Here is a 24,717-nt window from a genome sequence, read left to right as displayed (position 1 = left end):
ACCATCCTGAGGAGAAATATTCCATGAATGCTGATACTGCTGACACAATCAATAAATTATTAATATGAACTAACCTATAAAATACAAGCCAGAGTGGGAATCCCAACAGAAATGACTAACAGCAGTTTTGTTTCACCAGGGAAACTCTTCTGTTGTCTGCTGAAACCTTGCTGCTCCTCATTATAAACACATCATTTTTCCTCTTATAAATAGTTTATAGAGACAAATCCACACCGAGGCGTATAGATGGAAACTTGAAGCCAGGGAAACTATTCTCACACTTGTAAAATAAGTATCATAAATAAGAATTTGCATGTTTTTAGGAGGAGAGAAACAGTTTATGTTAGTACGTTCATGGCACGTAACGAATCTCAACACACTGGTGCTGTAACCGGATAAGCAAGGAGCCTGACAACTTGACTCACCAGTCACATTTATAGCATACTACCCCCTGAGAAACACACCCACCATGGTAGACAGTCTGATCATCAACTTCTCTGATCTACCTCAACAGCTGACTATCTAAACTTGCAGCCCCACAGTAGTGCAGCAGCTCATAGTGTGTGGGGAAAGAGGGACTTGAAAGTAGGACAGAGCAGTCTGGCCCCCTTCCTTTCGAACCAGAAGCACAGATTTGCGACAGGGTGAGAGAAGACTAGTCTACGGTGGGGAGAGAAGGCTTTCTGGAAGACTTGCTGCAGTCACTGAGGAAAGAAGCCTCTGGCACAGACCAGTGTGTCCACTCTGCAGAGCCTCCAGTGATATAGTTTTTTTCTATATAATCAGAGGAAGAATATTCACTGAACAGAAATCAATCCGCCTGGGATCATGCACAAGCGTACCAAGATAAAGATTACCATCTTTGTGTTGTTGGTGGGTATGGCATGCATGTTCACGGCAGTGGTAACGGACCACTGGGCAGTGCTCAGCCCACGGGTGGAGAGATTCAACGAAACCTGCGAGGCGGCCCACTTTGGCCTGTGGAAGCTGTGCAAGAAGTACATCTACATCACATCGGAAAACTATGTGGAGGGGCAAGGCTGTGGCCCCATCAGCCTGCCTGGAGGTAAGCTAAACTCAGAGCAATGAAATGAGTTTAAAGCTGAAAGACATTTTGTCTCTATGGTTGTAAAGTTCAGACCAAAGGTTTGGCCATATAATATGTAACACTGATTATCAGGTAAGGTGTTTCTTGAAACACAGTCCCTGCTGATTAAGTATGAAGCTGCTAAGAATAGGGGTCTTGATGGAGGATCTCCAGGCATGTCATGTGACTTTCTAAATTATATACTGTTACACCAAGAAAGATCCCGTTGTACTTCACTTGTTTATCACCTTTCATAATGCAGTAAGCTTTCTTTGTCTATTAAAACATCTAAAGATGTTACACTAGATAAGGTCTGTTTGATCAGATGTTGGGGACCCCACACAAAGTGTTGAAGGTACCAGCATGATACAAAGTTATAAAGTGAGAGTGAGTTGGTCAAAAAAGGTATGGTATGAAATTTGAGGACCACTAGGAGTTGGGGCATAGATGATACTGCTGGATTTTACTCATTGTCACATGACAAGTCACATTTTCCTGTTCAGCTTACTGAACTATATCAAGAAATGAAGTTTCTCATCATAAAACTCAAGTGAGTTCAGTCTGTCCTTTTACTATCTTCAAGGAACTTGATTAGTTCCTTAAAAACTTCTCCATGTCTGTTGAGATTCCATATTTATGATCTCATTACCTCCACAGAGGAGGTTATGTGGTTTATATGGTTTGTTTTAGTCTGTTTTTTTTTTAGCAGGAAATAAGCCAAATCTACCAAGCAAAATCAAATGAAGCTTTGTGGCGTGTTGGAACATCGGGCAAAGGAATAACTCATTACATTTTGTTAATTAGGGTCAAATTAACTGCATTTGCAAAACACAGCATTAGCCATGGGAGAGAGTGATCTCTGAGCTTTCTTGTTATTGGCCGAGTTGCTTATTTTCTGTATTATGTCTTTCAATGTCAAGCAGACTAAGTTACATTCTGTGAAATGTGATATTTAAATAAGGTTTCTATTTAAAATGGAAGTTTTTTTAAACAACTGTGTTACTATTACTATTATTATTAATAGTACAAGCCTTAAATAAAACTATTTATTCTGGGTTTAACGTAAAACCTGAACATCACAAATGTTCGGAGAGGTTTCAACACAACCTTTCCTGATTCAAAGGAGAGTTGCATTTGTTTAACATTGATTATCAGATATATGGCTTGAAAGCAGCATGTGTAACCCAAACTTACAGAGGGTTCATTAGATTTGAACTACCTTGGTGAGTGGCACCTCCAGCCTATTCATACTTAAAGCACACTTTAAACATAAGTAGAGGTACTCGTATATATGTTTCAACAGGTCTTAATGTGCTATGACACCAGAGAAAGGCTCCAAAGACTAAAGGAGACAACTGTAGATATTTGGCATCAGGTTATCAAACCTGAGCCTAAATGCAGAGTAATATGAAAAATAAATGAATAACTAACCAACAGTAAAAGATGTCAGATGCCAATCCTTCAGGAATGAAAGTGCAATAACAACAAATAATGCAACAACTAAGTAAATCATTGTAGTGTTACAAATGCTTTTAAATTAAACTTAGAATGGAATATGCTTCAACTGTGTTATTGATACTCTTACTTAAAGGGGGCGATCTGAATACTTTGGCCACAACGGTTTACAGGTCACGTGTGTATTCTAATGCTCTAACAAAGGCTCACCTTGCTATGAACATCTCAAAATAAAAGTCATATGATATCTGATGCTCTTCTTGCTGCTTTGATAAAATAGAGACTTTAATTGAATAAAATGCATCAAACTAGTGCTGAGCTGGTGCTGACAGCAGACTTGCATTTCAAGGGGTTTACGGTGGGAGTCACTCATCTCTAGAATTAGGTCTACGCTGCAGGCATGTTGCGAAGCATTACTGGACTGTGTGTCGGATAAGTGTTTTGCCTGTATGTCAGTTTTTAGGGACAAGGGTATAGACACCCCACCAAATCCTCACTACTCACAAAGAGAAACAGTTGACTGATGGTGGCTGCTGGGATTTCTGCACATTTGCTATACTTCAGGGCTGTGCCAGGAGCTGATGAAATGCCTGAGGGTGGTTCATTGATGCAAGCATGTGCTGAATATTCAAAATCAGCTTAACTCATCCTAACTGCTGGGGATTTCTGCAACGACATGTGGCAAATGTTTCTGATAATGGAGGCTTTATCTACAATTTCTACTTTTGAAAATATATATGAATTGATTGTGAAAGCACTGATCTGTCGTTTAGTCATTTGGATGCTTCCTTATTATATCACACTCATTGTAACAAGACTGTTATTTGTCCTTCGCCACATGCCTGTTACCAGTACGGTAGCGCTGATGTTTACAGTAATACACACAGCTTGTCATGGCCACCAAAGCAGCTTTTATTTAAGAAGCAAGGAAATGTAGCGGTCTCGCGGGTTTCCCGTGGTCCAATAGCTGTATTTGGAGAGGAACATTATTGTTTATCACAGCTACATGTCCTCAGAGAGGTGTCAACCTCTGATCCAAAACAGGACTCAAACAGAGTGTGAGGGGATTCTCTTCACAGAGAGACATGTATCTGGAAAGTACGGGCTGACTTGTTGTTTAGGTCAAATGCTGACAAAGTACAGATGGAGGGAGGATGTCAGATAATTTGTGATATCTGCATAACACACTCACAATATATGTTGCGTCATATGTGTCACCTTTTAAAAAAAATTAAGCACAGATTTATCTAAGGACTATTTCACAGTGAGATGCTGCCATGCTTTCAAATTTGGTTCTCTTTTTATATAGACATTCAGAGCTGTTGTGGACAGTAAATAAGAAACAACACATATTCTACAACGCTTTGCCATTCTGTGGCAAGTTAAGTTTTCAAAAAGCAGCACTTTTCAAAACACTTTTGTTCTCCAATGACATTTGGGCAGTGAATGAATTTATTTCTTTATTATTAATATTGGGCTCAGCGAGCACTGCTGCAGTTACCAAAATAGGTCATGTAAATACTCAGCTGTGCTGGCCAAGAGGGTCAAGTGTTCACACACAAGCCCAGCATCTTTGTGAGTGACGGGGCCACCTGACTAAGTCAGGCATGACTCTAAGGCTCACAGTCCCATCAAACTGTTCCCTCAAGACCTTCCTGCAGCTTCACATCTCCATGCATCCCACACAGCCACTCACATTGCTTCAATTCTCTGGGGATGGGATGTATAGTCCAAAAAAGAAGTGGAATTACTGGTACTTTTAAATACCATACCAACCCAGGGATAGGCAGTATATATAGGGACTGTGATGTCTTTAACACCGACACAGACTTGCGTCCAAGTGGTAAAGCGTTACTTTCATCATCTGGGGGGAGTGGGTTTACATTTAAAGAGGCAGACAGAAATGAAGTCAATGCAAATGTGGTGACTTTTTTTTTTCAACAAGTATTATATTTTGCACAGGTTTCATTTAGTATAAAAAATCATCCTACAGTGAATGTTATTCTGGTAGCATGCTCATGATAAAAAAATAAAAAAAAACAGGGAAGGTTACAGTAGGGGAAACTGAACAGACAAGTGGACTCAATGGTCCGGGCCAAACTTTGCTCCTGCTCCAGACAAAGTTAACTGACAGCTCACATCAAAGCTATAAAAGACACTAGTGTAATACGACAATGTGTTGAGATGCTGCCAATCCAACATTTATACCTGATCTCTGGAAACTTGACAGATTGCCCTATTTGGAACAAGGGAGGTGTTACAGAACTTGTCAGCAGAGAGCCAAAGAAAAAAGATGAGCATGTGACATATCAGTGACCTACACACTTCCACAGATGAATACAGATTCCAGTCTACCACCAGTTTATCTTCAGATTTATGAAAGATGTGTAGTTAACACATATGAGAGTAAACCAGTGTGATATAGATAATGAGATCAAACCATTCACCATTTACTCTAATGTGTTGCTCTATTCAAATATATATAACAAGAAAGGACTTTAACTGCCAAAGTTTTAAATCTGATAGCTATAAAAGAAACCATGAAAGATGAGATCATGTTTCCTGTCTTGTAAAAGAGAAAATATATCATGATGCATAGCACCAAATGGATAAAGAGGACTGAGACTGATTAATACTCTGTTAAGAAAAATAATTTTAGAGTTTGGGAAAATTGATGCATTTGAAGAATACCCTCCAGCCTCATATTTGAATGCAAGGTTTCCCTCAGAGGTACAACTAGTTGACAAGCCTCTGGCACACCCTCATTTGTGCTCGCTACAGTGAAATAGTGAGTCTTGTTGCTTAGTAACAACCTCTGTGTGGGTTTTTTTCTTTCTCTTTTATGGCCAGTCCCTGTCCTCATTCATAAAAACAAAACAAAACAAAACTTTTTGTGCACAATATGGCATAAAGCACTTACAGCTTTCAGTTTCAAAGGAAGGGTTTTGTAAACACTGCAGTGCTGACTTGGCTCATAAACATATGACTCATATCTAAAAAACTCAGGGTTGTTTCATTTTGGGAGAGGATGAGTAAATTGGTTCCCTGCGTAAATATGATAATCAACATGGGAAATGATGCTCTTTCCATATGATACTATGTACTGCTATTGCCACAGGACAGCATTTCCTTTTTTAAGTGTCCATGTGGTAGGAGATTAAAAACGTGAGGGGAGACCTCATGCCCACGCGATCACTGATATGCACTTGACTTAGCTTGAGACAAACGCTTTCAGTCTTTCAGCAAACACGATTTCATGTTTTTTTAATGCGAAGACATTCTTGTGCTTTCAGAAACCTATGTTTCTCAAACATGGCTTTGCGTGATAACTGCGATCCAGCCTGCATACTCTTACCACTCAGCCTCAACTGTGTTTACATTTTTACTACTCAAAATCAACTGCGTGCTATAAGCTAAGTGAAATGCCATCAAGATTTGACCATTAACACAGCCTGTTCCTAAACTGGATTTAATTTTTTATGGACCTGGCACAGCATCAAAGACTATTTAATGTAGCAAAGCACTGAGTGAACGCATAAAGTAACTTGGCTTTATTCAAGCAAATCCCAAAGGTTTAACACCTCAGCTGTAGGAGGAAAATCAAATGCGATGGCTCCTGTAACAATGTTTACTTTGAAAGTCAAACCAAGCAAAGCAGACCATCGTTTTAGAACTGCCGTGATTTTTGTGTTAATATCATCTTAAGGTTGTCAGTTTTAACATGCTTTTAGAGAACGAATGAGATCTGACACCGTTTGAAGTGTCAAAGGGAGGCATCATATTCACAAGGTGTGCAGTAGGTGGAGTTCAGATGGTGGTGTGAAAGTATGTGGAGCAAGACTTCAATAACGGTGTGAAAAGATTCCAGGGGCTGTTAATACAGTTTGGGATGCTTGTCTGTATGAGATTTATTTTAAAACAAAGATTAAGAGCAGTGTCTGTGTTGATGATGATTTGATTCATTTGCCAGGCACTAAAATGCAGTTTAACTTAACTGGGTAATCTACGACCTTTGGACTGTGCAAAACCACCAACCAAAAACTGAAGGTGAAGCTTCAGGTACAGCATGTCATAAATCTCTCATTAGGACAAAACAGGCTCTTTGTGTGAGTGTCCTTAACTGAAGAATATGGTTTATTCTATGTAGGAAAAGCTAAAATGCTGTACACATATTTCTTTCTTTCTTTTTATCTGTTTGGGTCACTTTTATTTCACATGAAGTCTTGACTCCTTTGTAGAAGTACACCATGTTTACTTATTCCTCAATTGATCAAATACGATCAGAAGCAGTTGCTACTGATAAGCTCTCTGAAATGCTGCTGAATTTAATTAGAAATCACATAAGATAACTACAGATATGCATCGTTCATCAGCTTGTAGCGTTAATCTCTGGAGCTCTTGAAAGTAGTTTTCCTTCCTGCATTTTTTACGAGGTTCAGGAGCTTCAGTAAATCCATGGTTTTACTTAAATTGTACTTAAGTTCACTGATGATAATAAAAAAGAACAAACATATATGGAGATTTTTTACTTACAAATAAAAGCAAGTAGGCTGGATTGCCTTATATTTCAGCTTTTGTAACAATCATGTGTCCTTCTCTGTTGCCCTTATTCATTAGTTCTGAGACCAATCCTCTTCTTACTGCTGCTTCACTTTATAGGCACTTTGTGTCTCATCAGTGTTACAATCTTTGCTAAAACCAATAGCATGAATAAATTGTTCTGAGAGTGTTATTGCTCAGCTGCCATGAAATCCTGGTAAGTGGACCTGATAACTCTGTCACTGCAACTGTGGAATCGTACTCCAACATGAAATCTTCCTCCAGTCACATAAGCTCATCCAGACCAGCTTTCTGGAGCTAACAAATTCTGGCAAAGTCAGATGAATATCTTCAATTATCTTAAACTACTGATTCATACTTTCATTTTCAAATAACTAAATAACTAATGTTTCTCTTTGCAAATGCCTCAGGTAAGATGCTCTAAATGACAACAAACACAATTGTTTATTTCATTGGTCACATCAGTACATCTGTCCTGCGTCTTTCTCAGGATGAACTGCAAGACCATCATGATTAATCATTGGGACAAGCTTGACCTTATATTTCTGACCTCCTTCCTCTGCTTAACCACTGATATGATCCTCAAATCATTTTCATAATCTATCTCCTGCTCTAAATACAAAACAACAGGTGATCGTCCCAATCTATCAGATTTTCAGAAATTTAATATTCTCTTTGCCAACAATCATTATGTTCATTATGACATTATCACTATGTTCTGGTTCTTTTTATTTCATTTATGCGTTTTAAAAAGTGACCAATTTCACATGTCTTCATGTGGTGAAGATCTTCAAACTGAATTTATTTTTTTCTCTTTTCACAGAGGAAAACTGCACTTACTTCCGGCACTTCACTCCAGGGCAAGATGCTGAGATATTCGACTATAAAACCCAAAAAGGTAGGTTTAGCTTTTTTTTCCTGTTCTATTTAAAGGTTGCTGCACTCCATCCCATCAAAAAATTAGATAGAGATCCATTTTGTTTCATCCTCTGTGTGAACTGGGACATCAAACAAGTGGAAGTGGTTCCCCTTACAGTTTCCCTACTGACCTTTCCTACTGGTGCTGCTGCTGTTCACTGTGCGGGGACACATTTTCTCTTATGTTTCCCATGGCAGCACAAACAACATTGGACTCACTTGGCTGCTGGTGACAAAATCTGTCACGAGACATAAAAATTCAAAAGTAGAGCTGCAGTTTCTACTTTATCTTTTGCCAACACGTTGTCCAGCTGGCATACACAGGTCATTATGCCTCACGCTGTCGCTGCACAAATAGTCATCAGCACTATACATTAATCTCTGCTCTGGAATTAAACTTCTGAATACTTTTTAGGACTTCAGTCATGGTTGAAGGCTGTGTATCATATAGTTTACTCACTGTGTCACATGATTCACCGTCTGCGTACTGACAGAAGGCCAACACGCTTTCACAAATGCAACCTTAGTAACAGCACAGAAGCTAGAGTTTATACAGTCTCCATTTCATGTCTGTGTGGGTTTGTTCCAGCCCACGATCCCTTCATCTTCCATTCCTCCCATCTTCACATCAGCGGTACTTTGGCCCCACTGAGTCGGTGCGTTGGGGGTCAAACACATGTGGAGCCCTGTCATACTCAATCATTGAGATGTGAATGTGAATAAGCTTGCGTGTAAACTCACACACACTCCCTTAAACCTACACCCCTGGACGTTAATGCAAGCTTTCATGGGTGCCCTTCTCCCCATCCTCCAACACAAACAAACCCACGTACTACACACTCAAATGCCAAATCCTTATGATCAGGGCAAGTCCTTCAGAGACCTTAAGTTTGCAGGAATAACTGCAGCACTGACCTAAGATCCCCTGCAAGGTTAGTCACTCTCAACTGAGGTGTTTGGCTACACTATAATGATCAACTAGGCTGAAGAAACACAACAGATGTATGATAACACAGACTTATCCATTCATACAGCTTGTGTCTAATCTGCCACAGGCAGGTTGCCAGTAAAAAATGTAAATGAAATGTGTGAAGAGAAACTTTTCTAGGTTGAGAAAGGGAGGGAAGTCATAATCGGATTAGATTATTTGGAGGTTCTTCATACATGCTAGCAAAAACTATATATAGGATCTACATGAATTCTATGGTGTCTTTTCATTTTGGAGGGCCATCTCCTTCCTTAAGGCATGCAAACTTGAATACAATTGACTTGAAATTCTTGTTTCTTCTTTGAGGCAGTGCACAACATCATGCCAACAGAAAGTTTTCAGACTCTTGAATTTTCACATTTTGTTGTTTAGAATCATCATAAAACAGATTCAGTTCTTTTTTTCTTCTTCTCACCAATCAGCAGACAATGATCAACCATGACAAAGCAAAACCAGCTTTTCTGGAGAGATTTGTTAAATTATCTGGCTTTAACAGAATTATCAGAAACTTTATGACTAAAATATCAAATTAGCATAAATACTCCGAAACTTTGCTTTGACCTTTGCATGTTACATCTGTAAGTGGTCATCCTTGATTAGAGTCCACCTGTGTGTAGTTAAATCAATTGGAAATAATGGTTAAAAAGGCCAAAGTCTATGTAGACTCTCATTGCTGACTTTGGTCAGAGGGAAAGCAAAGCCATGAAGTTAAAAAACAAAAAACTGTCAGTTGACCTGTGAGCTGGACCAGAGTTCTGGAGAAGGATCCAAGGAAGAAACCAAAGAGTTTTCAATGACCAGCACAATGTGATAAGTGATAAGGCTCATAGGGCCTCGCGTAAATAAGAATCCGATACAAAAATTATCTTAATTTCCTTTCTGGAGATGATTACAAAAGGACAACCATGAGTGCAGCACTCTATCAATCCAGCCCAATAGGGAGGCTGCCAAAATGAACAGGAATGACTCGAAGAGGCAAATTCATCCTGTGATGAAACGAAGAGTGAAATGCATCCACTGTTCCAAACAGCTTGTGTGGAGGAAACCAGACACTGTGCATCAGCTCATCACCACTCCTACAAACCTTTTGTGGTGATGTTTTAGTCAGGATATATTATGATACTAAATGCAGACACATCTCTATGCATATACATTAAGAGCAAATCAATTTACTCAATAACACACACAATCAACAAATTTGAGAAAAAAGTGAGCAAATGTGCACTATATAGCCCTGTTAGGGCAAACATATGACTTAAAAACATAGTCACCTTTCAGCTAGAACAAAGCCTCAAACACTGCCCTTTCTACAGAAAAAGCGCCACATTTGGAGTCATGTTCATTTCTTCTGACTGAGGAATCTTTCAGCTGTACGGCGAAGCAAGTCTTGTATGAATTAAATTCTCATACCTTTTTGGTGCTGGGAATCAGGGGTGTTTCAGACTTGAGTTAACTCAACAGACTTAAAATCTATCATAACACATGGTATTCAGGGTGATGCTCATCCTCCCCTGCCAGCAAAAGATGAAGGCTCTGCCCCCAGAGGAGTGCCTCTCCCATGGGCATGGCTCACAGGCAAGCAGGCGGCAGATCAAAGGCCTCGGATCCCATCCACCTCTCTGCTCGGAAAACAAGCCAGCTGCTGTTCCAGTTAAACAGACACTATCTGTAAATACAAACTCTAAAGTACAGTCATGGTGGTTTATTTGTGAAGATCAACATGATTGTACCATTTACACAATATAAAGTGAGAGAGCAAATATTAGCTGGATATTTGTAAAATATGTGTGAGATAATGTGGAAGAAATCACTGATTTCATGCTTTTTTTTTCGTGGCGTTTAAGCACATCTTTTTTTTTTTTTAAATTCTTTCCAGAGTACAACATCTCTGCTGCAGCCATCTCCATCTTCAGTCTGGCCTTCATGATCCTCGGGTCTCTGTGTCTGGTTGGATCATGTACTGGGAAAAGCAAAGGAAGAGACTACCTCCTCAAACCTGCTGGCATGTTTTTTGCATTTTCAGGTAGGTTCACTACCGACTGAATGCCCCCCTCCCAGCAGGTTTTACATTTTGGGATGCGTTTGCCTTTAATGCCCCTTTAATGCTGAGTCACCATAGATGCTACTACAAATTTGGTTCACAAATACACATCTTACACTTTCTCAGGCCTTTGTGCTTTCATCTCGCTGGAGGTGATGCGCCAGTCTGTAAAACGGATGATCGAGAGCGAGGACACAATTTGGATTCAATATTACTACGCCTGGTCCTTCGCCTGCGCCTGTACCGGCTTTGTCCTCCTCTTTCTCTGCGGCTTTGCACTCCTCGTCCTCTCCATGCCACAGATGCCCAGGAATCCATGGGAGACGTGCATGGACGCCGAGCCGGATCAAGTCGAGTGACCACAGGACAAAAAGTTGTTCTTTTGTTTTGACTAAAAAGTTTGTGAAGAACAAGAGTTTGTCATCAGAGAATAAAGGTAACACAAGGGGAACTATTGCTGGTGTTTGTGGATCAGTCATCTTCCAAACAGCAATTGAATGGGCCTTTTGTGTGGGTTTAGTTTGTTTGCCTTCCTGTATGCACAGCCTGAGTAAAAAAGAGAAAAACACCAATCATATCATGTTTTAATCGCAGCTCTAATCTGATCTATAGCTTAAAACTCACCTTTCATTCTCAGCAAGAGCAGAAGTTTCACCAAACAGCTTTTGCAAACACTTGAAATGATTTTAAAATGCTTCCCTTTTCATATACAACTCATCCTTTATTTAGAGTTGATGAGCCGTCTGTAATGTGACCGTGGTCTTACTTGGCCTTCCACGTGCCATTATCCTGCACGTCTTGGCTCGAACCAACATTAAGCTCTTAGAATAAAATCATTACAGCAACAGCCTGGCAACAAGCTAAACAGCTTTTATTCATAGAATAATGTATGATTTTCTTACTATTCTACAGTATTTTCTATGCTATTGCTAAAGCCACTGATCATCTAAACAATGTTGATCTATCTACATATTAAAACTGTACATCTCTATGATTTTATTAAGAGCCTTTGTGGATGAAGAATGTTGGATTGCATTATGAAGTTAAAAAGAAAGGATTTGGATCAAACCAGACTGGTTTGTGTGAATGTGGGAGGGTCAAGCTGAATGCTAAACACTCACACGGTCTGCAGCACCAACCGGGTTGGAAAAGGTTCAGCTTTAGCAGGTGCACTTACAAGGCCTTTTACTTTTTGCTCGTGGCCACAAAAAAAAAAAAAAGAAAATTCTGTTCATTTTCATGCAACACCATGATCCACCTGAAGCATGTGGCAAATGTGCATTTCAATCCATGCTGGTTACTATGTTTAAAAAAAAAAACTAAAAAAAACATACAGTATATATGATTGTCTTGGTCAACTGCAGCTTTACAAACTGAGGTTTTGGGATTACCATTAAGAAAAATGAGCTGCATCCATGATGCTCTGCTAAAAGCGTACCATGTTGGTTTAGCTTGGTTTGATGAAGCAGAAAACCTGTCAATCAGACAGAATGACTTTTAAAATATAAAAAAAAGTTGTGTTGTACGATACACGTGGATATTGTGTTTTTACTTTGATTATGGTGAGCAGTGTGAAAGTTAATCTGAGCTTTTGCACAGAGACAAAGGTGGAATATCAAACCTCAGCACACTGTTGTTCTGTGCAATTATTTTCAGTATAAAAATGTCTTTACTCACAATTTAAAACATACCCTGTTCAAAAGTTTTTAGCAACTCATTTATGCATATTTTGTTTCCAAGGAGACAGACTTTTAAACTGGTGTTAAGCAGTAGTGCACGAGGGTTTCCAATGGCGTTTCAAAGCTTTTCTTTGGACAGTGGCTGAAATAAAGTGGCAACAGGTTTTATGGAGGGATGGATCCTCCCCGGAGTCCGGACCTCAACGTTATTGAAGCAGTGTGGGATCATCATCAACGGAACAAACAGCAGCCAACATCCAAAGAAGAGCTTAGAAATGTCCTTCAAGAAGCCTGGAGAACTATTCCTGACGACTACTCAAAGAGATAACAACAAAGCTTGTCTGAGACGATTAAGACAGTGTTGAGGGATGAAGGTGGTCTTACCAATTATTTCCTTTCAAGCTCATTAGAATTGTACAAACCCTGTTCTTGACTCATATATTGTATTTACATTTGTGTTTGTACACGATTCAATAAAAGTTTGCATTTCTTTCAGGTTTTCCTGGCTATACATAAAGAAATAAGATGCTTCAAAACTTTAGCACAGTACTGCATCTATGCAATACCAATTAAATGTTTGGACATACCCACCCCTTTATTTACTGAGTAGACGTCCAAACTTTTAACTAGTACTGTGTATCAAATGAAAATCCATCAAAGTAGGGGTGAGTGTTAAGTGCCTATGCTGTTGGTTCTAACCTTTTCATCTGAATATGGAAAGCACTTGAATAAGTTTTAGAATGCAGTACGTCTGTGTGTTTGTTATATAACTTTGTAAAGAAAAGAAAATCTCAATGGAAAGCTTGAGTCTGGGATCACTTCTTACACGAGTTTCCTGCAGACCCAGGTGACGCAGCTGATTTATGCAATTCTGACACAAAGGCTTCTTTGTGCCGTTGTGTGCAGCAGAAAGAAAAAAAAAAAAAAAAAGTAATAATAAAAAACCTTTAGCTCGAGCAGTTTCAATAAAAACACTTTAATAGAGAAACAAATTAAAAAAAAGAAAATAAACCTTTAAAACACAGACTAAATCCTTTATTATAACCACCACCAACCGAAATGAAGAAGGGTAAAACCAATCTATTCATTATTTTGTACCCACAAGGGAGGAACCAATGGGACTAGGAAGCAGGGAGAACGGGTGTGCCATTGATTCACTGCAGCAAGAGGAGAACAGAGGAGTGCCAACAGATAACAGGGAAAAGATGGTGCTTATAGAAGGCTGAACACAGTGCTCTCTGCTGGCCGGGCAAAAAGGTTGCTCCCTTCCCGTGAGCCACACCCAAGCGGTTCGTCTTGTTTTCACTATAAGGCATAAACAACAGAGGGTCTCAAGAAAATTTTAAATTCATGTCATGATATACGGTGAAATGTTGGGACCCGAAAAAAAACATTTTTGATCCAACTTAATCACAAGAGTGAAGACTTAAAAGAATTAAGGATTCTGGGTAGAGAAAAGAAAAAAAAACAACTAAAATCCCTTTAAAATGTCTTTGGCTCAATCTCCTCTGCAAAATAAAAATAAAACTGGAGCTAAAGAAGCGGCGAAGTATTAGTATTGCACAACTTCAGAGATTAGCCAGTGACTCCTTTGTGAACCCCCCCCCAATCTGTCAGGGAGCAACCTCAGCTTTTGCCCTGCTAAGTAACTGCAGAAAAAGGGGAACTTACATGATCCATTCAATTTTTGATCGACACATAAGCAAAAGTAGCATAACAGTTTTGCTGATAACGTAACAAGTTATTGTACACATCAAATAATATACCAAAATTTGACTTTGTCGGTTGATCAAAAGCTTTTTTTTTCCTTTTTTCTTTTTCTTTCCATTCATAAATCAATAGAAACGGATAAAAACAGGGATCGAAACCCAGCCAGGTCACCTCAACATGCATGAAAAGAAAAACAGACATCACATTTAAAAATAAATCCATGTTGATTGTTGTACAACTGTGGTGGGAAAACATAACAGGGACAGATCCAGCAACATGTCATCAAAAATACGCATCGTACAGTGAAATAAGTCGTCTTGTAACAAATTCTCCTCTGCCAAATCAGTCAGACACCATCTTTAAGAAAAAAAAAAAAAAAGAAAAAAAAAAGAAAGAAAAGAATCTAAAAAGTTACAAGATGTTGCAACTACCAATCAGGTTGTTGTCCATTTCTAGAATGATCGGTTTTTTTGTGTGAATTTGCATAATTAAAAAGGGCATACACCTCTTCTTTGAACATCTTCTACAAAATTGAGGCGCTCCCAAAGTTCTTGTTTGTAAATACATAGAAAATGCATATTTACAGGTACGTGTTTCTGTTAAGTCAAAAAATCTGGACCTTTGAAAATAAGACCACACCTTTGACGAAGCTCTCCACTGACAGTTCAAAACACTTCTAAGATATCAACTGCAAGATGTTTAAAGAGTCGCATCAGCGAGCAACTGATGTGTCGCGAAGCAACAGGAGTTTTTTTTTTCTTCTTTTTTTTATTTATTTAAACCATTTCATCAATTTGCAGAAGGGGCAGTGATCTCACTTAAAACAGGCCGAGTCATCGGGAACGCAACTGAAATTCACGCGCAAGTAGCGGCGCGGCCTTCTTTTACGTCAACCGGTCATAAGCAACTCCGTTAAAATGGGAACCATCTCGTCATGTGTAATCTCTGGGTGTCAGAGGCAAAAAAGGTTATGCGGCTGTTGCAAAAGCAAAGAAAGATCAAAGCTATTTCAGCAGTGAGATACAACAACCGCCGTGACATGAATTCACCAGATCAGACGAAAGAAGCGGATAATCCGATACTGGGAACGACCGGGAACAACTTCCACAACATTACAAATGCATTCCTTTTATGCAGAGGCAAAACACAAACATACGATCAGTTAAAACGGGTTTGAACACACCACTTCTCAATATTTTTACTTAAATTTGGGGAGACTGATTTATTTATTTTTTCTTAAACGCCATCAAACATGAAAATAAAACTGAGCCTTGGAAAGTGTCTTTAATCCTCACTATCATGAGAAAGTGTGCAAAGATCCCATCAGGAAGGAAGAAATGGCTACGATTTACTCTAAGGGTTCCCTTGCTGGGGGATTAAAAGACTGTCTTATTGGATGAAAAGGCAAAGGATATTTGGCCATTCTGGCTTTAACAATAAAAAGAAAACGACAAACTGAGATATACTGTAAAACATCCATGAAACCAATAGTTTGGGGCTGTTCTATGCCAATTCAACCAGTTGTTCACAGTCTTGGCCGTGCAACAGCTACTTAACAGATTTAGAAATGTAGGGGTCAAATTCAGCATCAACATTTTCACTGAAATTACAGTTCTAGTTTGAAAAGGTAAAATGCGTATAACCATAATTTTGCTTATGGAGACAGAAAAATATGTAGCCAGACAGTCATCTAATTAAATGTTAAATGCAGGCACCCAAAAATGGAACAGAAAAGGAAATGAGGACCAATAGAAACAAAACTTCCCTCTAAAAAGTCATTTTTTCCGTTACTTATTTTAAATATTCAACATTTGAGCTTTTCACTCTGCAGCCATCTTCTTTACAGACCAGTTCCTGCCAGCATTAACTATCTGTGGTACTGAAACCGCACAGCAAACAAAAAGCTTTGTTCTAGAGTAAGAGCATGAATAGAATTAATACCCTCGAAGCAGCAGCGGTCACAGTGGCACAGTTTCCCCCCATCTTTGACTGGCTGTAAATTTAAAAAACTTAGGTGTCACTGAAGCTCTTTTAGGGCTTAATTTTGTCTATATAAGCAAAAGGACAAAGTCTTTCAAAGTAGCTTTAAGAAATCTTTTGACTTACTCTAATATTCAAGTGAAAAATCCCAGTTTTCCACCTCTTCATTTGATACATAAAATCTCAATAGCTAAAACATTGGGATTGCTCCTTAAATCAAGGCCTTTGGACTGGGAAAAAAAAAAGAAAAATATTAAAAACTGGTTGACTTTGCAAGGATTGCCCCATGTTAAAACACTGTTCGACCACAACATCCACATCAGCTCAGATCATCACGATGCCTGGAAATGATTTAAACAATATTCTTTACGTACGCTTTCAAACCTGAGGGCGCTTACTCCTCAGCTACAGAAGGCGTCAGACCAAAGAAAGAAGGCGTCAGAGCCTTCTGTGTTCTTAAGCTCATCTGACTGGAAGCATGATGGCTCTACCACCTCGCCACTCGCTCTTCACTTACACAAACCATCGGTACGGCGAACGTTTCAAACAAATACATATAAAAGGCTCAAAACTCATTTCCATCAGCGATGATAAACGGATCCCTCAGTGAAACAATGTTCCCAGCGCGGTATGGGATGAGTCGGGAGTTTCTCCACAATTAAATGACGGCTTCAAAGAGGGAGAGAAGTAAAAATCTAAATAAAAGGGGAGGGGTGTCCAATAAATAAAACGGTCAATCTGATCAGAGAAAGCAAAGTCTTGTGTTCTTTGATCCTTAAAGTTGACAGAGGAAGAAAAAAAAAAAACGCTGCGGTTGTTGCTATTTTGTCTTTGCACAATCTTTCCCAATAAGATCTGGGTGAAAAGTCAAATATGCAATAAATTGTGTTGTTAATTCTCTATAAATAATCACATTTACCACGACTACCAGGTAAGGATGACTAAGAATGAGGAAGAGAAGCTGAAAACAAACAAAAAAAAACAACTCATAATGCAAATACTAGCATGATGTCTTAGGCATACAATTCAGTCTTTTATTTTCTTTATCTGTACAGATTAGAGGAAAATTTATCTACTTCTATACACTGTTCCATGTAGTTGCTGTCAGTTGACCACTTAGCTTTTAGTCTATTATCACGACAACAGTAGTATGAAAATAAAGAAGCAACGTCAACTGAAAACTCAGGAATAAAAAAAGAAAAGAAAAAGGGACAATAAAAACGTCAACATACATTTTTTTGTCAGATTTTTTTTTTTTTTTTTTAATAGTATCAACTAAACAAACTTCAGTATGGGGGGGGGGGGGGGGGGTAGCTAAGTGGTCAACTGAGTCTTACCTTTTTTTTTTTGTTTTATTTTATTATAGTTTTTTTTTTTAGCATTACGTACATATACAAGTGTAGATAATAGAAGTATATATTCATATATACATAATGAGTATGTATATATACCAGTAATGCATTCATTATATATACCTACTTTCTTCACAGATATGTGAAACTGGAGAAAAAAAGACAGTTAACGATAAAAAGTTAAAATGAAACAAATGCAGAAAAACAATCTACTGATAAAAACATTTTGTAAATGCACTTTGCACTATTTTTTTTTTTTTTTTTATTTAATCAAGAAACTTTTTACCTTTTTGTCTAAGTTTTTTTTTGTTTTTTTTTTGTCTTATTTCATTACTTATAATGAAGGAGAAGTGACACTCATTTAAAGTAGGAATAGTATCCATTGCTACCATTTGAACTTCCTATACTCAGCTCTTGGAGGAGGGACAGGGGGTCGCTGTTCTTTTTGACCTGTTCGGGCCGAACAGCTCGGGGCTTGGGTGGAGCGCGGAGGGCGCTAGCATAGGACATGGTGGGTGGTTTGCTTAAATTTGGAGCCCCCTGGCTGGGTTCTGTGGGAGGCTGTGGTGGTGGCTGCTGCTGCTGCTGCTGCGGCTGCTGCGGCTGCTGCTGCTTTTTATTTGACATGAGAGGAGGAAACTGGTGCTGAAGCGAGCTGATGGTTTGTGGATGCGTCTGCTGTGCTGCTGTGGGCTCGGGATTTACCTGCTCATCCGTCTGACGAAGGACCTTGGAAGCTGCGGTTGAAACATGTCCCAGAGTAAAACAACAGGGGTAAGTTAGACACGGACAGGAAATGTAGCCTACAGAATAAACAGCTATGACTTGAACAAAGAACTACCCCAGCGATACCTACCCAAAAGGTCCCGATGCTGAGCGAGTGTGCCGGCTCCGTTACATGGAATGTTCTGAAACGGACCGGGACCCCCACCATTACTGGGCCAGAGGTGATCTTGTGAGGGATAACTGTAGGGTGCATGTGGATGCTGATGATGCTGTAACTGTGTATGGTCCTGGGGGTCCGATGGGCAGGGCTGGGGCTGCTGGGACAGGGCATTGTGGGTGCTGGCTGGAGAAGATTCATCTGGATAGCTGGACGAGATGCGGCGCTGATAGAGGGGCCGACCTGGACCTCTGGGTTCATACTAGATAAGGAAGTGAGACGGTAAGGAAGTTACTCATTTATGCGATCCAAATTAGTTTTAATAGAAAAAAAAACAAAAAAAAACACTAAAGACAACAAATCAAGCAAACAAACACGACTTTGAAGATTTAGTGGGAACAGCCATTTGTGTTTATGAACATCCTCATTTATCCACTAAACTCACTTTTGCTACTAAATATTTTCATTCATTGTTTTTTAAGTTGCAACAGGATGCACGTCAGCTGCCGTGTAATTCTCATTCTTCTGAATTGCAGTGCTGAACATAGCCTCGTAGTAGAACATTTCGCTACTTTCGATTGTAAATAAGTGAAAATATGCAAATTTGTTGTCAAACATGTTCGCAAGGGCGTTAATATTTGGGCGACCCAACCAAGTATCAACATTATGTGGGAAACCCTGCTACTTGAGGTTCACAGCTAATTTGATTTAACTACTAAATGACACTGTTCTCTACAAGCGTCTTACCTCATCTACATTGTGAAGGGCTGCTGCTGCTGATGTTCTTGGAGACAGTGGGTGGTAGGAGTCCTGGTCTGGACCTTGATTTTGTTGGTGTTGTTGCTGTTGATGATGCTGCTGCTGCTGCTGGTGCTGATGGTGAAGTTGCATCAGGTGTACTTGCTCCTGCCTGCTGGGGTGAGCCATAATGGGTAGTCCATAAGGAAGGTTGTGACCCTGGTTCCCTAAAAGGTGGTTTTGCTGTGATGCAGATGCAGCTCCACTATGGGACCACTGGGCTTCTTGCAGAAGGTATTTGACCTGGGAGGGAGGGGGGCTGCCAGAGTGTCCTGGGGGCTGATGTTGGTAGCTACCAGTATTGTATAGGGGGTTCCCGGGATGCTGTTGCTGCAGAGCTTGATTGTTGAGAAGGTTGTCATTGAGAACATTACGACCAGTATCATGGGAGTAAAGTCCAGTTGGAAAAGGGCCAGCATGATTGGAGATGCCAGCTAAAGAGGCTGAAGGATCACCTGAGGCACGGGACTGGGACTGTCGGTATTGGAGGAGACGGGACTGAGGTGGGGGTTGCATCTCAGCCGTTTCTCTCGGTTCAGGTTGCTCTTGTGGGGGTATCTCTCTCAAGAGGCCTGGGTGCCTAGGAATTGAAAAATTCATGTATATATTTGAAATCGAGATCATATGACCCACTCAACCCATCAATAACCTTGGAGCACACTTTTTTTGATATGAGAGATCATACAACAAATAGCCTGAGAGCTAAGACCACACACCAGGATGATTTAAACATACTTAACTAACAATTGTATTCTTAATTACATAGATCCCCCCCCCATCCCCCCTTCTCCTCTTGGAACATGAACAGCTAGCAGGCAACAATCGATCTTTGAGGTACAATCTTGTTCTGAGTCTTGTGTTGAATGGCTCAAGTTGTTAAAACACAGAAAATAATAGCTGCTGGCTGGTTAAAAACACCATGGTGAACTCAGTGTAATTCCTCTGTTACATAACAGCTCAATAATCTCTGAATGCATCATGAAGTTAAAGCTATGCATAGACTACAAGAAAAGGGGCTGGATAACCTTGTAGAGTGACAAAAGTATCCCCTGCAGATCTGAATGACTCATATTTTCTTATATATGGGCCCAAAACAAAATGCTTTTTTGATATGGTAGTGACTTTAGACATAAAAATGTACGCTTTCAAGCTAAGAAAAAAAACATGTCTCCATCACATGTCCCCTTTAAGGGGTGAACTATAACTGTAGAAGGAAATCAGGCAAAGCAGTCCGACTCAAGTTAGTTATTGTGTTCCATTCTGTTTTCAGTTTTTACCAAAACAAAAAAAAGACACTATATGTTCAATGACAATAGTGGAAGATTTCTTTGGGATTTGTCTACCAGGCTCATACAAAGACAATAGTATTTAGTCCCAACCTGTTGAAAGATGGCCCTGTGGAGTGAGGAGGAACAGCTTCTTCATCCAAATTGGCACTGAGGCCCCAGCTAGCTGCCCGAAGCAGTTGATGGGGGAAGCGAGGCATGCCAGGTTGAGCAAGGTGGGCGAGCTGCTGGGGCAGAGGAAAGGCAATGCTTCCCTGGAGGAAAGGGCCCGCTGCCTCCCCCCACTGGCCCAGCCTGGCTGCCTGCTGCTGCTGCTGGCTCAGGGCCTCAAGAGCCATGGGATTCTGGAGGTCTGAAAGGGCAAGTGAGTGATTATTTACTGTTGTAGTATGACATCCACGTCCACAGGAATGTAACTACACACAGTAGAGCAACACAAGCAAAAAACAACCAACTCCATTCCCTCAGCGTTCGTGATGTACATTTTCAAGTATCTCATTAAAAAAGTTAAAATGGAAATAAAACAAACACACATGGTGACAGATTGAAACGCATATTCTGAGCAGTCATTCAATTTCTGCATTTTTTTGCAAGTCTCACACTGATGATATATCCGAAATCTAACCTCTTAATGCTAAAGATATCCTCAACTCCACTGTCAATCTGTGTTTTAGCTGTGAAATTGACAATGGCTCAATATTACCAGCTCTTTTCAACTTGACATTAAACTGCAGGTGAAACTGTGTACAACTGACAAAACCCAACCACTTAAAAGGAGTAATAACAATGAAAAATTTAATTAATTATGAAAACTCTTCATTTTTAAGTGAATTCTTCTCTCAGCTAGGCACCATTTATTAGCAAAAGTCATGAAAAGCATCACTCCTCCTCAGACAATTAAAAATGAAACTACAAAAACAACAACAAAGGACTGCTTTCACTCTCATTACTGACTTTTGAGTAAATGTATTTGGCTTTTTAATCAAACTTTAATCCAATCTACTACTCTAATGATAAAAACTAATGACTTAAATTGAAAGGAAATGATTGCTTAAGTAGTGTAATAAACAACAAAAGCTTTCTTCCCATCGTTGAAATACCGAGTGATACCATGGGCAAACCTGAAAGAAACAAATTTTGAAAACTAACTTTGAAGAGTGGGTGAAGGAAAGCTATAAAATAGCCTCTAAGCAAACATAATAGAGTCTGATAGAAAAATGAGAGGCAACTTCTAAACAAAGAGAAAAAAGTAAGACTTTAAAACTACCTTTTGGCTCCCTTCCCATGAAATTTGATGGCAGTTATTCTTTTCATGACTAAAAGTAAATCGGTGGCTAGTGCTAACAGTTTATAAAATACAATCCACATCTATATTTACCAACTATAAAAGGAACCCTGTGTTCCACTCACCCAAACTGTCTCCCAAGCCTCCATCCTGTCCATCCTCCCCGAAGTTGCCGACCCTGTTATGCTGTGTCAGGCCTGTGTGGTGACCCACTTGGTGCCCCATTGGAGTCCTGATGGAGCTACTCATCTCCTCCACCCCTCCAGCGTCTGGCCCATCCACAGACGGTGATTGTACAGGTCTGTGAGTGGGTATGGGGCCACCGAAGAAGGAAGCGCTGTGGCTTCCACCAGTGTAGGCAGGACTGAGCTGCTGCTGCTGATTCTGTGGAGCCATTCCTGGGTGCTGAGGCTGGCTTACCCTATAAGGAAGCCTAGATACAGGATACTGTTGGGGGAAGGTTCTTCCACTGACAGGATGTGGAGGGAAAGCTGGGCTGGGTGGTGCAAGATGGTAGTTGAGGGGTCTTTGAGCAGCTGTAGGGTCTTTTCGATGGAGCAGAGCATTGGGAAATCCAACTATCCCATCTGTCTGTGAATCCAGATTTCGACTTTGGCCTGTGTCTAAATCTCCCTGGAAAACCAGAAGTGAACAAGTTAGTTATCAGCAATGAAGCTTGTAGGTTTTTTTTTTTTTTTTTTTTTACTAAGCAGAAAACATAAATGCCAACTGATTATGAGAAAACGTGCCTGTTTTTCTTTTGCATCGGTGTTTTTCCTCTCTGGGGTCTGAAGACGGTTCTGTTCAGACTTTGGACATCCTTCTACTTTACCTAAAAAGTCAGAATGTAAAAGGATCCTGAAATGACTTGCTGTTCTCTGTAGCTGTATTTCATTAAAGCCCTTTGTGACAGCAGCCAATCATTTGATATAGAAATAAAAATCAAAGCACACCATTTCTGATGGGGTCAGTCTGTAGCTCCTTGTCAGGGCTGGGCTGGCCCATTCCTAGAGAGGAGGGGTGCGCCACCCCACTGTAAGGGATGGGGGAGCCTCGATTCTGTGCCTGCAACAGATTGAAATTGTAGGCCATGGCTGCTGGGTGGCTCATGATGCGAGGATCCACAGCAAAGCGGTTCTGGTAACCTGGCCAGGGCAGCTTTGAAAAAAACAAAAAAAAAAACAAAAAAAGCTTTTACATACAACACAAAATCTTTGGTAGTATTCTGCACATAAAAGGAGGGCTGTTATTATTTTGCACACAGCAACTTGTCAGCTAATAGGCTAGTCTCATCAAAATAAAGGGATTTTTTAAATATGCACTTTTTCGCACAGAACTTAAAATACATATAGTACTCATCTGCCAACATGGTACCAGAAGAAGGAAACCTACCGGCAGAGGCATGGGCATGACCATGTTTCCACCATAGACAGCTGGAACGTAAAGAATACTGGCTCCTGTATGAGGATCGATCCTCTGCACAGGGCTGGGAGACTTGCCCATACCAGCTGCTGTGCCCCCTAAAGGAGGCGTGAACGCTCGAATAGGGTTTCCCATCAACACAGCAGGGTTAGGTTGGACTGCAATGGGGGAAAAATGGTAAGGTAGTCTTAATCAAATAGGAATAACTCTTCCCTTCAATGTGATGACATGTTAATGTTACAACAATCTCAGTATTTCTCAGGAAATACAGTACAAATGTCTGATTTACACCCTGTATTAATCCTAAAAGCTTTTCACAAATCATACACATTACTTTGAGCAAATATTAATGTAGCTTATTAAAAGACTAGAGTTGCTGACACAATCAGACTAATTCTATCTCAAAGAATCTCAAAGGTTCACTGAAAACATTAGTGATCATCATTTTCTGATTCCACTGTGATATTTGATCACAAACGATAATTAATTTCTCAACTATTCTTTAATAATATCATAATAAACAGTAGTTAACACGGGCAGCAGGCTGCACTCACCATATCCTTCAGGTGGAAGGTGCTCTGCGTGGTTTGAATGTTTCCCCTGAAAGAATGAGGGAAAAGAGAGTGAGCGTAAATACGAGTCTGGAGACATTAAGAAATGTATGGAAAGATGCAGGATTACACTGACATCCATACTCTCTCACATCTGTGAAGTAAAGGACAGGTTGAGGATTTTATATTTCTCATGTGTCAAACATTCTCTAACATATACAAACAGCCATTTGCATTGAACCAAAACAAAAATATCACAAGTATCATTTTGGGCTATAACATGTAGAGGAACATTTGCAAAGTACCAACACAAAGCTGTTGCAGAACCATGTCTAAGCATGTGTCTTACACCTGTGTGAGTACTGATGCACATGCAACTCCCACCTGTGGTTGGCAGCAGGTTTCTAGCTCTGCTTTAATCAGCGGTGATTGAAAACCAAATTTACAGCGACGGCAGCTTTATGAGCACTTTGAGAGCTAATAAATGTTAAACAACAGTCACTTTTAATGGAACTACTGCATTACAGAAAAGAAGAAAGAGTATTAATCCAAATTAATATTTGTGTTGCTTTAAAGAATGCAGATCTACTATGTTGCTATGGTAATGTCAGATCAATATGATTATTTATCTACATCCATCTGCATGTACTCAGATCAGTGGTTCCATGAGAAAAAACTACCTTAACAGAATAAAAATGCATTTGCATTAAAATTCAAACTTC

At 39.8% G+C, this 24,717-nt stretch overlaps 2 protein-coding genes across 2 annotated transcripts in view; one reads left to right on the top strand and one right to left on the bottom strand.

Moving 5' to 3' along the window:
- The first annotated feature begins 511 nt into the window (after nucleotides 1-511).
- Nucleotides 512-12,588, top strand: LOC140305630 (voltage-dependent calcium channel gamma-1 subunit-like). Its single transcript, XM_072384576.1, has 4 exons — nucleotides 512-1,066; nucleotides 7,926-8,000; nucleotides 10,885-11,031; nucleotides 11,176-12,588. The coding sequence occupies exons 1-4, from the start codon at nucleotides 829-831 to the stop codon at nucleotides 11,406-11,408; spliced, it is 693 nt and encodes a 230-aa protein (XP_072240677.1). The 5' UTR covers nucleotides 512-828; the 3' UTR covers nucleotides 11,409-12,588.
- Nucleotides 12,589-13,688: 1,100 nt separating this feature from the next.
- Nucleotides 13,689-24,717, bottom strand: part of helz (helicase with zinc finger) — a 49,619-nt gene continuing 38,590 nt past the window's right edge. The window contains exons 25-33 of the mRNA XM_072384573.1: nucleotides 23,999-24,044; nucleotides 23,415-23,602; nucleotides 22,976-23,180; nucleotides 22,768-22,854; nucleotides 22,148-22,651; nucleotides 20,831-21,089; nucleotides 19,401-20,031; nucleotides 18,627-18,915; nucleotides 13,689-18,507 (exon numbers count right to left, since the gene is read on the bottom strand). Of these exons, the coding sequence (XP_072240674.1) occupies nucleotides 18,128-18,507; nucleotides 18,627-18,915; nucleotides 19,401-20,031; nucleotides 20,831-21,089; nucleotides 22,148-22,651; nucleotides 22,768-22,854; nucleotides 22,976-23,180; nucleotides 23,415-23,602; nucleotides 23,999-24,044 (2,589 nt within the window). The 3' untranslated portion in view covers nucleotides 13,689-18,127. The remainder of the gene's footprint in view (nucleotides 18,508-18,626; nucleotides 18,916-19,400; nucleotides 20,032-20,830; nucleotides 21,090-22,147; nucleotides 22,652-22,767; nucleotides 22,855-22,975; nucleotides 23,181-23,414; nucleotides 23,603-23,998; nucleotides 24,045-24,717) is intronic.

This window comes from Leuresthes tenuis, unplaced genomic scaffold, assembly GCF_036924035.1.
Source record: "Leuresthes tenuis unplaced genomic scaffold, fLeuTen1.0.hap1 SCAF_4, whole genome shotgun sequence".
Classification (NCBI taxonomy): Eukaryota; Metazoa; Chordata; class Actinopteri; order Atheriniformes; family Atherinopsidae; genus Leuresthes; species Leuresthes tenuis.
The sequence above is the reverse complement of the archived record's forward strand: the minus strand, read 5'-3'. Positions and strand labels throughout refer to the sequence as shown.